Genomic DNA, 17,490 nt, shown 5'->3' with positions numbered 1-17,490 from the left:
AAGTTAAATAGATATTACATTATTTGGATTATCAACAAATAGTTATAGTTCAGAATACAGTAAGCATTGTAAGTTTGCACACGATAACAAAAGATTCGAAAATTAATAAATAATTTAATACATGAATAACTATTTAGTCGATTACTTATTGTTATATATATTGTTACCGAATATATAAACAGTCATTACAAATCTTTGTTAAAATTATTGATTTACTACCATAATAAATGATAGTATTAATTTGGTCGTTTTATTGTACTATTCAGCATTTTGAAAGAAATCCATTGATCCACACAATCAACGACAACATTATTTAAAAAAAAAAAACATAATTATGTAAATCATTAAACGGACTGAGCCGTCATTACTTTTAGTAAAATAAATAACACAAAAATAATAGAATATAATTTTTTTGCACGTTACTACGAGTAAGATCTAAAATCCTCCGATATATAAAACTGAGCATACTTCAAATGTTATTGCTTTAAATACACATAATCGCCATACTTGAGACATATCACTAAGACAAGAATATAACTGCGTTCGAAAACGTGTAAGAACCCACAAAGCGCATCAGTACGCAAATAATCCCGAATCTAACGAAACAATTTTCGCCAATAACATTTTTGCTAATGTTTCAACATTTTTTGGAGTTGACCTACGCTTGCTACATTCCATTTTGTCCCTATCAATCTTCCTCATTTATTTATCTAACACGTAACTGCAAAGGAACCGAAACTTAACAAAGCCTCTTCAACGATTCTAGTATATTCATCCCCAACGTAGGGGCGAGCCGGGTGGTCGCATGAGTGTCGCCCTGGTTTCTGCCGTGAGCGCCCCTCCTCCATCAGAATCAGGTAGACCGTAGAACGCGTGTAGATGTCGCCGGTGTTGCAGCTCGTGACCTTTGTGGTTCAGGCTCTGGAGACGACTCCACAGCGAGAAAATCCTCTTGTTCACCGTTTTATTTTGCGATGGATTGTCTGGAATATACAAAAACTCTCATTGCACACACGTAGGACAGAACTATCCCGAAATCGACGCTAAAAAACAATTGTTACTTTGCCTATTGTGAACTTGGAGGCAAAGGACAATGCCTAAAAACGTCCCCACCCACCAACAGACTTGAAAGTAGTGTCATTGGATGCGCCTCATTTAATAGATCATTTCTTATTATGGAGACATATTCCAAAAGTATGGGGTTTAGGAACTATAAGACAATTTAGTATCCTTAATAATCAATTAACTTCAAGTTTGTTAACCAATTACTCGGAGTTGGGTGGACCGATTTTGATGTTTTTATTTTTATTTTACAGAATCTATCTCAAAGTTAGTCTAATTTAATTTTCATCAAGATCTTTTAAGCAGTTTTTGAGTTATCATCGGTATGAAGAGGCAATGTAGGATGTCTTGAGGACACCTTCACCACCACCAACAGACTTGAAACTAGTATCATCGGAAGCGCCTCCTTTGATAGATCATAATTATCATAAAAATTTAATCCAAATGTATGGGGTTTTGGAAATATCCGACATTCTATTATCTTTGCATTAAAAAAAAAGTCATCAAAATCGGTCCACGCAACTCCGAGTAATTGGTTAACAAACTTGAAGTTAATTGATTATTAAGGATACTAAAATGTCGTGTATTTCTAAAACCCCATACATTTGGAGTAAATCGTTTTGATAATCATGATCTATCGAAGAATGCGCTTCCGATGACACTAGTTTCAAGTATGTTGGTGGGTGGGGACAGGGTCCATACAAAATCCGGCATTGTCCTTTATTTTTGTGATTCCAAAATTTTACACAATATTATACCTATTCAGATACGATCCCCATAAAGACAAAAATAAACGAGTGTTAAACTCACCTGTTAACTCGTTATTCTGTGAGCTAGCTACGCCTTCTCGCTTTACTTTAATGGCGTTCGCTTCGGGGTTTTCATTCCTGAATTCATTCTTTTCATCCTCTCTCAGGTTATTAGATTCTAGTCCAGAATTTATAAGATTAGCATAATGGGCATTCGCATTATCAATATCTTTATTCAAGCGTGCTAATCGCATTTTAAGTATTAATAAGGGGTTAGTCGCACCTATTACTGCGTCGTAGACATTATTCGTAGCAGGGTTACTGTCTAATTGAAATTCGTTGGTTATATAATTTGTGTCTGGATTATCAGGTGCAATTTCTTCAGTGTTTCCTTCGTTATTGGGATCAGGGTCGAAATTCCTTTTATCCGCATTGTGTTCATAGAATTGATGGAGGCGATCTAACTGTCGTGGATAGTTATGCCATTGTTCTTTTCGAAAACCCTCCCCATTGTAGTTGTCATCTTTACTTAATATATTGTAAATATCATCATTTAGATTATTGTCCTCATCATACTTTTGTTGGAGATTATGTTGTGATTCTGGTTTGTTGTCTTGTGCAACGTACATTTTGAATATCTCATCGAGTATATTTCTTGTAGGATATCTATCACTAAATGCATTGTCATTGTGTTGGCTGTCGAAGCCGAGTTGTTCTCTGTTGAGGTCATTCAGCGACATTGGAAGAACATTACTGGAGGAGAGTGCCACTATCGCTAGGAGCAGCACGGGGACGATATATTGGCGCATCTGGAACAAGAACACGTTGCGTTTGTAAGATGTGTCGAGCATGAGTAAGCACCGACATGTAAATTAGATCTTAGTTAATTGGCTTAAGTAAACGTCTCGAGACGCGACGTCGACGTACCTCTGCATTTATTAATTAAAATTCTAATACCACCTGATTTGCGTCTGACTAGTTGAGAATATTCAAAGATTAGTTGCTGATAGTTCTGCAGATAGATTCATTGAGAGACATAGGATTGTTTAACTGAGTTGATTTGCATATCTATTGGTCGCATTGTAGAGGCATAGAGCCTTCGAAGTATTTGTCCACAAACCTCTCAATAAGGGTTCGTCAAACAACCATTAAGAAAATCAATTCAAGTCTATTTGTCTTACCGTCGCGTAATTCCTAACTTTATTAATTGAAGAATAAACCTGTATGTAAATATGTATATCTTTATTGACATTGTTACTTTTAACTACACAGGTGTCCATTTAATGTTCTATTAAATGACACTTACGACAGTCATAATTTTCCTGATCATAACTTTATATTTGGTTTACGGAAAGTTTTAAAAGTGAAAATAAAATATACCTACTGGGTCGTTTTCCAAAATACCTACCTATATGAGTATAAAAACTCTTGGGAGTGCTAAAATTGCTAGCCGTCCCATAGGACTGCGAGTGAATTTCAAAGGAACTCGATACATAAACACGAAATACTAAAAAGGTAACGTATCAATTATGAATGAAAGACTCCAGCCGAAGTAGTGTGGGCGTTTAGTTAAATACTTGTTGCTTTTATTTCCCACGGCAGGGCCAAAAAACCTTTTCTTACAAATATTTAGGTACATACCTACAGATTAGCCCCTTATTAGAAATAGCGAATAATATTGTTCACTAATGAATGCCAGACATTATTGGCTTTTCGTCCACCCCGTCATTCGGTCTTGGGAGGACTTGTGAGTCTCGAGGCACCCACGTTGTTTACATTCGTATCTGTCAAGCGGACAGTTGGTGCCAGTATTAAAAAGCAATAACGGTTATTAATGGATGAAAGAAATGCTTGTAATTAACGGGAATGCCTGAAGGGTCGACACTGAACGACGTTAACAGCGTAATATTAAAAAGAATTGACCTATTGACTATCGGGTCGCAATTCTCTAAGGGTTGTTTCTATAACCTTTTATATTCGTTCGCCCGCAATATGGTGTAGATGTGAAATTCTTGTGAAAATCCAGTTAAGAATTTGCAGACCAGAATCGCCAAGTTTGAGTGCTAAATATGTAAAAAGTTTACTCTGCGAAGTTGTATATAAAATATTCTAGTTCCTGTTATTCGCTAAAACTGCGATTGTCATTATGTTTAAACATCTCACGGCCTATTTTTCAGCACATTTATCGCTTTTTAAAGGAACACAAACTTATCATCAGTTTTTTTAAAGTTAACTAAATAAAAACTTACTACAGGTACCTAAGTTCTACTGCAAATATAACTATAGAAAACCAAATTCTAGATACTAAACAAACCTCTTGACTGTAGCACGTAGATACCTAGATTTCTATGCTGAAACATAATGAGGTTTCCAAGACCAACAGAGATACGAAGGTAACAGTAATTGTAAAAGTTTGTAAACCTTAAAATACCTCAAGCACGTATTACCTAAAGCTGCGGTTTGTAACTGTTTCGTTCAATTTAATCTGTTCTCGAGCGCCTACTAATCTACGTAAGAGCCTGGAGCCACGCGATTTAAACGGAGGCTACATTTCTACAAATGCTTGTTTTAATACATAAATAACTTTAGTTCATATAATTAATAATAACATCAAGTTTTAATCATTCAATAATATCTACTAATTTGTCACACGGGGACGTAACTTTATTTGTGACAGTTAATAATGTCAGAAATTCATCGAGCACTGCTCAAGCGCCCATGAAGATTTTCGAGTACCTAAGTGATTTATATTGCATCACAGTTGGATCAATCGGATCTATTTATAGAAAGCGCATGAGAATTATTAGAAAAATAAATCGATAATTCAATAATATTTTTATGCACGGATAGCTTTAATATTTTTTCGTCGCGGTTATGACTCCCCGCAAATGAGTTCTGCAATAGTCATAAAAATAGATGATTTGGAAATTTTTAAGAGTCGTAAAATTTTATTAAGCTCTTATAAAAATACTGAAGAGTAGTGAAGACCTATGACTGCTCGATATTTCAACATTAATCATTTAAATATATCTTAAAATATAGGTACCTAATAATGTGTTTAAGTTGTAAGTTTAAGTAAAAATGCTGTATTTGGGATTTACGAGAAATGCCACTAACTACTGCTTATGTCACTGGCGTTATTTTAATATGAAGTTAATAAATAATACATAGAAGAAATAAAAAAATACATAAAAGACCAAGATATATGGAAATCCGAATCCAAGATTAAAATTCCATCTTAATCAATCGTTATATCGAAAATCAATTCAACCTTTAATCACTGCATTACCTACTTAAGATTAACCTACTTTTTTTCAATAAAAATATAAGTAGTTGATGACCCAAATAAAATAAACTTATTAACCAGCATGAAAGGTAATTTTATTTCTCTTAGAAAATAATCTGCGTGGTCTTAATTACTTGGCTTAAAAAGCCGTTGGTCTCTGGATTATATTCTCTGATCTCTCGCTGTATCAATTATGGCGTCTGTTTAGAGACATAATTATTTAACAATGGCTTTTCAATTTGTGTTTTCATGCTGGCTGGTTATAATTTAGCTTTTGTCTAAGGAGGATTCATTATCATCCTGTGATTAAACGAGATGTAGGCACAGCCTGTTATGTTGGAAAGAAGTGAAATGTCATCATACATATTATATTTTGGATTGCAACAACCGATTTATCTGTTCACCAATTGACAACTAGTTTACTGAAAGCTGCCTATAGTCCGTTCTGGTCATTGTAGTTATGCATTGTCGTTCACAACATATGTTAAGTAGACAAAAAGGTAGGTCTACATTCAACAAGTTTTTTTTGTTTACCCTAAAACAACCCATTAAGAAGAGGAGTATAAAGATTTACTACCTACCACAAAAAAGGTCAACCATCTGTCGTACATATTTTACATTCGTGCAAAGAAATAAAGCTCTTTCATAAAAGTGAAATGTAAGACATTCAACTTTACAAGTTCAATGTAACGCAGTCATGACTCAAAATCACTAAGCAATTAATTGAAATTGGTAGCATTCGTGCCGAGTTCCACCTGGTACTGTTACCTGTTACCTTCATCAAGGTTGGAAAACAACTCATAACAAATGTATGCATCACTATTATTCATAAGCCTACAAATCAAGTTACGAATAAGCCGGTTATTCATACTTTTACTGTATTTCGATGGACCATTAATGTTTTTATGTCGAAAATGGTAGAGCGCGTAAATTATTTCGTTGCGTAGTAAATATTTCGTCGAAGTATGCTTTTTAGTATCAAAAGCTTTTTAGTGACTCAGCATTTTTTCCGGGAATACTATGTATTTCTCAGAATCTACGTTGTAAATATTTTTCTGGGTATGTTATAATCGTTGCTAGGCAACCGATAACTGTGTCAACACTTTGTGTCATCATATATTCCTTTGAACCTGCCAAATTGGATTTGTTATGACGCCTTTTAGTATGAAAAAATACTTCAGTAACAACGTGCTGCAGAGGTGGTCAATAAGTATTTTATGGAAATTAACGATGAAGAACTACTAATTCTGGTTGCAACCTGTTAAGTTAGTACTCCTAGACATAGGAAGCGTTCACTACAACCTTCAATCGATCAATTAAATTGGTTCATCTGCATGCAAATAGTTGGGTCCTTTAATATCGTACACCCATAGTATTTGAGGGCATAACATAAATATTTATACGTTAATTATGTTTCAGTCTTACTATGCTTTGTGTAATAAGGAACATAAATTACTTGTCATGGTCATCATCAATTCATAAAATCATTATTAAAAAAAAAATAAGTTTCGAATTTTTGCACCCGTCTCAATTTATCATGAAATCTTAAATAATAAAGAATTACGTGCGTGTGCAAACGATGAACTTATTTTCATAATTTTATGAATTGGTCCTATTAGACTCCTGGCAATAATAGGTTTTCATGAAAAAAATCGTGCAAAGTTAGCGGTTTTATACAATTGTAACTCATACGGAGTTTGAAACAATGGCGGCTGTTATTCACAGGCTAGGCTAAGTTTTAGGAGTCAATTCGTATAGAAAGACTGTTCAAACCTTTAAGCGCAATTATTCCTTAGACCCACTTCATTTAATTGTTCATTTTCTTACAGAATAATTGATTTTACTGCTCTTGATTAAGATATTGACATGCAATACGAAAATTAAACGTTTCAAACTTAGAGCATAAGTTGTTCTGTAGAAATTAATTATGAACAGGCTTTGTGATTTTATGTTTTTAGTATGAAGAGCAAAGAACATTTTTTTGTGTAATATACCTATGTGAAATTACTGGCCTGACTGACTTTCGCTTAACGAGAGAAATAAGAGATGCTGTAACGATAATTTCAGAAAAATAAACAACCGATTAGGGGTCCACACATACGATCCACGAGCACCACCGAGTGCAGACATTACTTCTAAAAGAAACACAGTCATTCTGCGTTAGACAGGTAATTGTTTTAGTCTAGTAAAAGCCTATTGACTCGTGGGCACGGCTCAATTGCGAACTCACTAATAAGGGTACAGATAATTACGAGATCGCCGCCGGTTTCTTACATTTTCTCATTCATTTTCACTCCGGCGGCGTCGGAAAAGCTGAAAGGGATAATATAATCTACAGGAAAGTATATCTCTAATGTTGAATTGATTTAGAAGGCCTTTCAAGCATAATTATAGTATTATGTAGGGTTTATTACGTTTCGAGTTCTGAAAGGGACACGCTGCTTTATAAACAAATGCTTTACCGTCTAGAACTTTCCCAGATTAAATGTAGGTTTCTATGTCAGGGAAATTAATATTATAGTGATATGGTATGTTAGTTTAGTCGACTTTCATACGCAACTAGTTTATAACTGTCACTTTATTTGTCTTATAGTAGTCATATTATATCTAATAACGTATTTATGGGTACTTTTAGCTGACTACTGTTCACAGTGGATCTCGATATATCTTTTCATCATCATTATTCCTACCCCAATTTGTATTTTAGGCAACATACAACAACATATATTATATGAAATAAACCTCTTTTATTTATAGTTATATTTCAGTAATGTTATAAAAAGAGTCTCAGAACCGCAATATCTCCTTACATAACAGTTTCATCGTGATTACGATATAATCCTTGAAGACAACCTCTTATAGGAAATTCATATGATTTAAGACTTTTACCAATCTGCCAATGAATTCTATCAATGGACCATGTAACTGTGGTGGACGAAGGTTCGCCACTCAATACGAAGAAAAGCTTCCAGTCCCAAGGGTGACGAGAAAGGGGTTAAGTGGTAAAGAGGATTTGAAAAAATGGAACAATCATCAAGTGAATGAGATTGAATTTAGGAAATAATCGTGTCTTGTTTACATTACAGTTTACAGTACATGTTCTTCTCAGAATTAAAGTGGCCACAATGTTACAAAGTATCTTTTGAATTGAAAGCGTAGCACATTCGTGGCTAAACATTAGCGTCCTTGTTTTTATAAAAATAGACTAGTCGACAGGCGTCTGAAAATAAAATATGTTCCTCCGTTTGTTTATTTATAACAAATAGCAATAAATCCTAATTCGTAAAGTCCTTGTCTATTGAAATAATGCGAATTTCTGCGCTGGATACGGGTCGGCTTTGACTGCCCACATTATTGAACCGTACTGTAGCTAAATTGAGCTCTATCGAAATTGAAATTCTTTATTCTAAACTAATTTTGGGACTCCTTCATTATCTGTAGGATAAAGCATAAAGTTTTTAGTGTCTGTGGTCTAGACTTCTAGAGGAAATTATTTAAATATCTCTGCTTTCGTCCAAATTTTTAAAATTCTTTTCGACATTAGGAAAATATGAAATTACGTTTTTAAATGTAGAATTTATTATGAATAAATTAAATAGGCCCGTTAAATATAAAGTCAACGCAAAATAGGTTGAAAATGAAGAGTATTTGTGAAGCCTGTGGGCCTGTGCTCACTAGAGCGATGAGTGAACTAACCGCTTTGAGTCTATGCAACGCCAACATTGGCTAACATATTCATTGTTTATTCGACTAGAAAATATTTTCTAATTCAAATGGAATTCGCGTTTTTGACAGGTGCATAAAAGTGTATGAATACAGCAAACAATTTAGTTTACTGATATTAATCTTATGTAAAATATACCTTTTAGCTATTCACTTGCTTAGCCTAAGCCCAGCATTAGCCTTAATATTTGTCACTGAAATACTTTTGATCCGATCCCAACTCAACTAACTTAAAAAAACCTTCTGATACCCCTTAAAAATGTTGCCAGTGTAAACAATTGACGACCAAAGAGATTAACAAGTAATCTCTTGACACACTTTTTACGAATAAACGAACAACGTTATACTTAGGTCTCATAATATTTTCGATCGCCACCAAAGAGATCGCTACTCCAGATAGCCCGAAGTCGACTTATTCAGTTCAAGCTAAAACCGATAAAAGCCTCAATGACTTATCGTTTACGGGCTCTTAAGTACAGCCCGATTCGTATCGAACGGCTGCATTTATTGTGGCAGCTGAAAATGGTTTATTTCGCTCTGTCAACTCGCAGCGGGTATTAAAAATGGGACTTTTTCAGAATATAGTTCTAGACTAATCTGTAAAGATTCTAGGAAAAGATGACGCTGGTTATTTAGATATGCAAATGTGTTCGGATTTATGCGATTTATTGAGTCGCAAGGGAAATCGTACTTAGTCTTAATAATTGAATTCTAAGTTTAGATACACTTGAGAGAAATGGGGCTAGGTCAGGCTATGTATTCGCCGGTGGGGGACTTCGCCGGTGGGGGACTGGATGCCATAGATTCCCAGACCCCCTCCACTCAGGCGAGGTCGGAGTGCCGCTGGGCCTTTTTAGTGGGTATACCGGGAACGTTTTTACCGGGGAGTCCCACATACCCCTCTCCCGTCCCCCGACGGGAAGGGGATGCGTAATAGCATTTTTAGCCCAGCGACAACAAAAAAAAAAAAGGTCAGGCTATGTATAGCATTTATTTATTTAGATAGATAGATGACAGGGTTAATAAAAATATGTTAGGTTAAATGAGACGTGATGAATGTTCCACTTTATTAATAACGAAATTGACTTAAGTCGTAATAAAAGGTAGGATCTATTACAAAACGAAACTCGGCTCCAGTGACGACAACTGTACGCCAAAGTCTTTAAAGAGAAACTTCTTACTTTAATGCTCAATTCGCCGTGTGTGCTACAATTGAGTTTTTGCTCAAATGCTCAGAACCATTAAATTACGTCTAGAATGGTTAAAGTTGAACTTTTGATTAATCATTGTGTGCTTACTGAGCTTAGCTCCGTTCGGAGTTATTTATTAAGTTGCCATCTTATGTTAGACTGAGGGGATTTGCATCGAGGGAAATGTTACTTAATCTGTACCTCAATGGGGTGATCTTTCATGTATCTAATTTTCTTTGTCATCGTGACCAGCTTAATGCTACTTATTTCCTAACCTAGTTATTATTTCTGAAGATAATAATATGTAGTTTTTTTGACACCAGAAACTATTTTATAATATTTTTTATTCAGCAGATTTTCACATTGTTCATTTTTACATAGTCACAGTCATCGTTTTAATATTTAAGGGCAACTAGAGAGAGAGAAAAGGACGAAGAAGTTAAGTTTATTTTATGAAACAATGGCTTTGATTTATAATAAACGCAGAAAGCAAACTCTCAAAAGCCTGACTTGTGGCTTCGAAAGCTTGATGTTTCACCGTTCGAGGTATTGTTACAAACCAACTTTCATTTACTTAGTTTGAACTTAGTTTGTCTTATTTCCAAACCACAATCAAATGTCAGAGTAAAATATTACAAGATGTCTGTTGACACTGTTCCATAGTTACTCGTTTGAAAGACATAAAAACAGAGACACGATATTAAGTATTTTTTTGAAAATGATACAGGAAACTTGAAGACGGAAAACGATCTAAACCAAAGTGCTTATGCGATAAGTAAGTATATATGTAATTTAATAGGTTTGCTGACCATTATCTAGAACTTTATAACTGTAACTAATGAGTCAATTACTTCAATAAATGTAGAACCTTTAAAATTTTAGATCAGCATTTTAGTGGAAGGCCAGTAAACTACTGTTTCAGCGAAATATTTCTACCTTCGAAATTCATTTGGAGTTGAGGCGGATCCCACAATACCATGCGTGACTTTTTAAGGAGAAGTCTTCTTCTTCAATTTAAGAGTCCAGCTCTTGTCGGTGCAGCTCCTTCCATTTATGCCTATCTAGCGCCAACTCCTGAACTTCCTTATACGTCACAACATTCACCTTCTCTTTAATTTGCTTCATGTACCTTGGACGACCCCTTTCCCCTCTTTCCTTCGACTTTCCCTTCCACGATGTTTTTTTATAATATTATCGGGAGAAAGGAGAAGTCACTTATACAAAAAACTTATGTAATATATTGCTTGCGATTTAAAGCGATACTTTGGATGGCAAGTTTAGTAGATAGGTAATAATAGTTTGCTATATATATCCGTTTCAGTGTGCTCAGGCTTTAGGCATTTAGGACAAACACGTTACCGTAAGGTCGTATAATATGAAGATCCTCACGTTATTAAACGTACCTATTGGTAACCTGTAAGCAAAAGTAACATATGTAGGCCATAAAAACTAAGCTCCTTGGTAAAAAAAAAACATCTTTTTAATATCTCCAGAAAATAATGAATTCAAAAACATTCCCACCCAAAAACAAACTTATAAATAAATAATTTCCATGAATTGTGTTTATCAAAATATTTAACGTCCACTACGCATTTCCAGCAAAGTGGGTCACAAGTCACAAAAGCACGTGGGGTTCGGGTTAACATATTGTGATGGAAATGCCAGATTATACTAAAACGATTTCCGTTCAATCTACATGAGGATAGGTAGTAGTCGTGACGTCATAATTCACGTTCATCCTTTGCACATAGTCATCAATCATTCGGTTTTGATACTTATCTTGTTTATCTAGATGTCCTTATGAAGTGCGGGTACGATTTAGTCTATTTTTGTGTCCGTTGTTTGCTTATTTTAGCATCGAGGAAGCTAATTGTGCTATATGTGGTTTTACCTTTTGTCGCTTCTAAAATAAACTCTGTCAATTTCTTGTATTCTTTGCTATTTTTGCGCTGCCGCGTGATTTGCGTGTATGTTATCAAAGTATTAACATTTATTGACCATACGTGCTTTTTTCATCCTGGGAAGATTTCGAAAAAAAAATGTATCTTAGCAAATCTTTTTCACTTCTATGAAATAAGTATTGTAATAAAATCTTGGTTTTATCACGCAGATTGATTCAAATAGATATAGGTATGTAACATAAAGTAAATAAGATAGATATTTACGATATCGAAAAATAGTATCAGACTGAAATTCGCAGTTTTGAAGAGTCATTCTATAAATCTATACTTTATATTCTATATCTCTAGAGAATAATCTTTTTCAAGCTAAATTATAATTGAAGACTTCAGTTGTGTTCAAATATGACTATTGCACACTTTAGGTTATTAGTGCTGAAAGATGTGTCAAAAATAAAAGCTTTATTTAATTGATTGATGAATACTAAGATGATAAGTGAATTGTTGTACGAAGATAAACTAAAATTAGGTGAGCAACATTGCTTTTTATTGTGAGTCTTATAAATATGTAGGCGGACCATTATGAGATCGCACATTATTTTTACTACAGTAAATGGATTTTTTTTTCAGAGATCAGTAATTCTATATTTAACTGCTCTTAGCATTCAAATTCTCTTAAAATAGATTAAAGATGGAAATACGTCAGTTACGTGCGCAACAAATGTTAGGAATTCTTCTAAGCCTTGTTAACGTATTTTACGAATTAAATTAATTAATTTTGATGAAATTCAGGCAAATCGCGCAATCCAGCGTATTTAGCTCATTCCTTATAGAATTCGCAACTGTTATTATCATAATCTATTGAATCTGCTCAATGGATTTATTCCTTTTTTCTCTACAATGGATTTTGTAATCCTTCGAATTTCCTTATCCTTTTCATGAAAATTAAATCGGATTGAATTTTTCTTTTGTGTAATTTGGTCTTTTGTGCGGCAATTAACTTGGTTCGGAGCGGTGGGTGGAGAGCTAAACATTATACGATAATTTGAAATAAAATAAAAAGGAAATTATAGGTAGCTATATTCTTATTATCGGAAATTTAAAACCGATGTCGTTCAGCTGTGTGTATCTTTTATAATATATGGTATGTTTATAACATCATATCATAAAAGCTCAAATAATGCTAATTCCGAATATTCAGTTACCTAGTCTCCCATATGGTAAATGAAATAATTGCCCGAAATTCAATAACCTTCGTAATCAAATTATGGTTGCGAATATGCTATTGGTTACAAGATTTAGATACTAGGACCCTTTAAACCAAGCACTGGAAAGTCTTACAAGTAATTATTCGGTATGATACCTCCTTGGCTGGAAAAGGTCGCACCGGCCGGAATCCTTTTAGGCAGCGTAACTCAATAGTGTTTAAAATCGACTTACCCGACATTATTCAATCAAGACCATTTGCGATAAGGCGTGTATGAGAAATGATATTGTTCGGAAAGCTAGGCTCGTAGTAAATGTCGCGGCTCTTTGTCAGTTGGCCTATAGGATAATGTATGATATAGATCTAATGTCGTTTTGATATGAATAGTTTTATTAACTTTTTTCACAATATAAAGGGTAAAAAGGCTTTCTCTAAGGGTAAAATCTCTGATGTTTGCGGAAAAAGCCTTTAGGATAGGGTTATATTTAGTAGTAGATATGATATATGCCTAAGAATGATGTAGCTGTGTTTGAGTAACCACAGAAAGATTTTATCAACTCGCCAAGTATTAAAGAGAATGACCATTTACTACTTATTTTCAGAATAAACGCTATAATTTTTACGTTAAACTCTATTTAAATTTTCATTACGCACATCAGGAGGCGTAATGATGATGACTATCTAATTAAATAAGTGAAATGTCAACGTTATTACTTTTGGCCGAGCGCCCAAAATTAAATGTGCAAATTCAATTATTATTGGTTGCAATACAAATATTGGTTACTATCTTTGACATCTGACGTTGCCTGCAAACATTTTGAAAATCTAATTTTTACTGACTTCAGTTTTATGTATTGCAATGTCATCAAAAATCTTAGGTTTTTGTGTGGACACTAGTTGTAGGATTTGACAGTAAAATCAATAAAATGAACTACGTAGGTATATATCATGGATAAGTTGGCGTAGAATCAATATTCCATTGTAGTTAAGAATAAAACACAGTTTATTTATTCCTGTGGTATCTTCAATGAACACAAACGCCATTCAACAATTTTGGCATTCAGTAACATGATGAAACCACCCTTTAATTACAGAGAACAACGAAAGAACCACCCGTTTCGTATTACAAAACAAAACAGGCCAAGGAGAATGTACATTTTAAAATATCAGCGGTAAGTGACGTAGCAAAATATGAGCCTTTGCGATGAGAAATCTCATAAGAGGGAAGCGAAATAACACAATATATGCATTTTATTGAAAAGGAAACAATATGAGTGGATTATTTTGAAATGGAAACCACTGAGATTGTTTTAGTCTCGGCACTGTAAACCCACTTTTCGGAAGGGTTAGACTGCGGGCCATTAACCCTCAATTGCGTTTCAGATGAGAGTAAACAGGTCATCGGCTATCCCTTTTTATATACATCTCATGATTATTGGGAACATGTGTACATGTGTGTGTAGATATTGGAAAATTCAATTGTTTTGTATACATTCTGTTGACAAAGAAGTATATGCGCTCTTCTGTGAGCAAATACGATGACATTTGCACTCGTGATCACCATTTTCGGTGGTAATTAATTGCACCTCTTACTGAAACAACCAAGTATCTTTACTGTCTAAATTAAGAGAAAAGCGATCCAAATTTTCCAGAATAACGGTACGTATTCGCTGCGAATTAAAAACATAGCAGAAATAATATTTTTTCACAACTGTAACTGTTTATAGAATCGAAAATGCTAGACATGGCACTCGGCAGAAAAACTGAAATAAGAAATACTAGCTTAGTAAAAAAAAAACGGTTATTTCGGGGAAAAGAAATCACTTGCGTGTATGAGACAGCCAAAATAAGACCACAAATGAAACGAAACAAAGGGCATAAATAACAATTTCCGTCAGGGCGCTTCGAGTGTTAATTAGTGTAATTATTTATGTGCTAATCAAGTCATTAGTTACCGCGGCGGTAGATCCTCCCATCTATTAGGGCGGCTTTACTCTGCATTGTGTGGACGACATGTGTTCACGACCTACTTCGCGTTGACTTGTCTATGATTAACGTCTTGAGTGAAGCGTTCTGTGACGTCACACCTGAGTGGGCTCTATGGCACAATATTGTTTAGTGACCACCCCGCCATTTTGTATGCAACCTACTTACTATAATGAGCTGTTTGAGCTACTATCAATCTGCAGTCTACGGAATATGCTAATTTATTTATGTAAGTATTTCCGGAGAAAATCTATTGTTATTGCACACTTTGAAAAGTTTGATATTGTACTTGCCAATTTTGGATATTAATTTCAAAGGGTACGCCCAAGTTATTTGAGTTATTTCTTTATTCAGAATAATAAGTTATATTGAGATTTGTTTATGTTGTATTTATAACATTGAAATACTTTTGAAACTCTGACTACTAAAGGTTTGGAAATACGCCTTTATTTTAAAATAATCTTACTTTCCGTATTTTGAAACGAACGTTAACATAACCTGTTTACAAAAGATTTATTTTATGCAAGTCAACGAACTTTTTACTATTCCAGTTTCCAGTTGTATAAATTCTGTGATCCTAGCTTGACCGACCACAGATTATAAAGTAAGTACACACAAAGGAGTTACCACCTCATTTTAGTTTTAATCTGATTCGAAGATATAAGCTGTAGAGAGTCAACGTCTCTTGAAGAAAAATATAATTTAATATGGATTAAACTTTGCTATTACTCCAATAGTTGGAGGGAATAATGTCATTTCTTCTGTGAGGTACCTACATACGACAGCACATCCACCTACCTCGAACTGTCAAATATACATATTTTCAGCCTTATCACAATAGCGGAAGGTTAGCATTTCCATTGGTAAAATTTGACAGATTCGGGTAGGTTGACCTGCTGGCTGGAGTTAAATGATGTCTTGGATTTGTTCATCGATGGCAGGCTATGTTTAGTCGTGGTTTTTCAGAGATCCTTTTGCTTATGGTCAATCGATTTTGAACGCCTGGCTAATCGGGACTCAGATAGAATTATGGAAGTATGGATGTAGTACCTAGCTACTATTAATTAGACATGAAGCCTTTTACGTAAAAATTTAAATTGCAATTTTTTTCTCTTTTCTTGAGGTAATTGTATGTAGGTGTCTCATGAAAAGCTTTTCGTCTGTCATAAAATGTTACATCAAAGTTACTGTCTATTAATTTCCTGCTTAGCATATTAAGTTGCAGCTTTATGTCTTAATCGTAAAAGGCGACGTAAGAGTCATAAATTATGTTTCTGAAACCTTCCGCAGTCATTTCAGTGTTGTCTAAGGCCGTGGTCAGGTAATGGATCGGAAAAGTGCACACATTTCGGTCTTATGTTGTTGAAGGTTTTTCGCCAATAACAGCCTTACTACAAAAAGTTAAACATCTGTTGAACATTTGTCTAAAAAAGTGTGGCTGTAAATTGGACCTTATTTCAATGTATATTCTGTATTTTTTTTAGACAAGTGTTCAACAGGTGTTTAAAAGTTTTATGTGGTACTACGATAAATGTTTTAAAATCAACACCCGAATCAAAACCCTTTTTTATAAGAAAAAACTTCTATATCAAATAATAAGTAGACGCATTTAAGTTTGTTTTCTAAATCTTTATAATTCCTAAGCTGTTGTAAATTCGACACCAATTTTCAGAATGCTTAGATTTCCACAGACAAATAAATAGGTAAAGCTAAAGTCAATTCGTCGGTAAATTAAATCAACGACGCTATATTTTAGCAATGTTACTCCAGAAAGCAGATTGCGATGAGATTCAACATTGAATTTCATTTGTTTGTACATAACAGAGTATCTGACTAGTTTACAAACCTGTAAATTAGATAAAATTAATATAAATCATAAGTTTTAGGTACGTCCTGAAACTTGCGTAGGTACCTATTTTAGAAATTGATTAGAAAATGGAAAGCGCTATGTGTAGCACTATAAATAGCATGGCATAAAAATAAAATATATTTCATAATTATGCAAATCATAACTATAGCCTTTAAGTCAATCACGACGATGTCTGCATGGTGTTATGTCTCCCCAGTATATCTTCTAGGTACCAAAGACAATCATGGCTTACAATTATAAGACAATAATGGCTTTATACAAACAATTTTAATTATATGATTATATTCCTAACAAAATATTGTTCATCTATGTTTTTCCTATTGTCTTTTCATGCTTTTGTGAGGGAAATTAATAATGAAAATATGTGGGAAGGTTTTGAATAATTAGTGTAATTTATGAAACAATGTAATGAAACCTGGTTTGACATTGATGTAGGCAAGCAAACAGCTGCTCCAAAAAGTAGATATACAGTAACAATAACATGTAAGTAAAATGTGTAAAAATATAATGCTGTGATAT

The 17,490-nt window shown here is 34.2% G+C and overlaps 1 protein-coding gene across 1 annotated transcript in view; it reads right to left on the bottom strand.

The window, feature by feature from the left end:
- Positions 1-36: 36 nt before the first annotated feature.
- Positions 37-17,490, bottom strand: part of LOC110381885 (uncharacterized) — a 34,987-nt gene continuing 17,533 nt past the window's right edge. Inside the window, exons 2-3 of the mRNA XM_021342313.3 lie at positions 1,873-2,620; positions 37-983 (exon numbers count right to left, since the gene is read on the bottom strand). Coding sequence (XP_021197988.3) covers positions 772-983; positions 1,873-2,620 — 960 coding nt within the window. The 3' untranslated portion in view covers positions 37-771. The remainder of the gene's footprint in view (positions 984-1,872; positions 2,621-17,490) is intronic.

This window comes from Helicoverpa armigera, chromosome 5 (assembly GCF_030705265.1).
Source record: "Helicoverpa armigera isolate CAAS_96S chromosome 5, ASM3070526v1, whole genome shotgun sequence".
NCBI classification, from domain to species: Eukaryota; Metazoa; Arthropoda; class Insecta; order Lepidoptera; family Noctuidae; genus Helicoverpa; species Helicoverpa armigera.
Note: the sequence above shows the minus strand (reverse complement) of the source record. Positions and strands in the feature narration are given on the sequence as shown.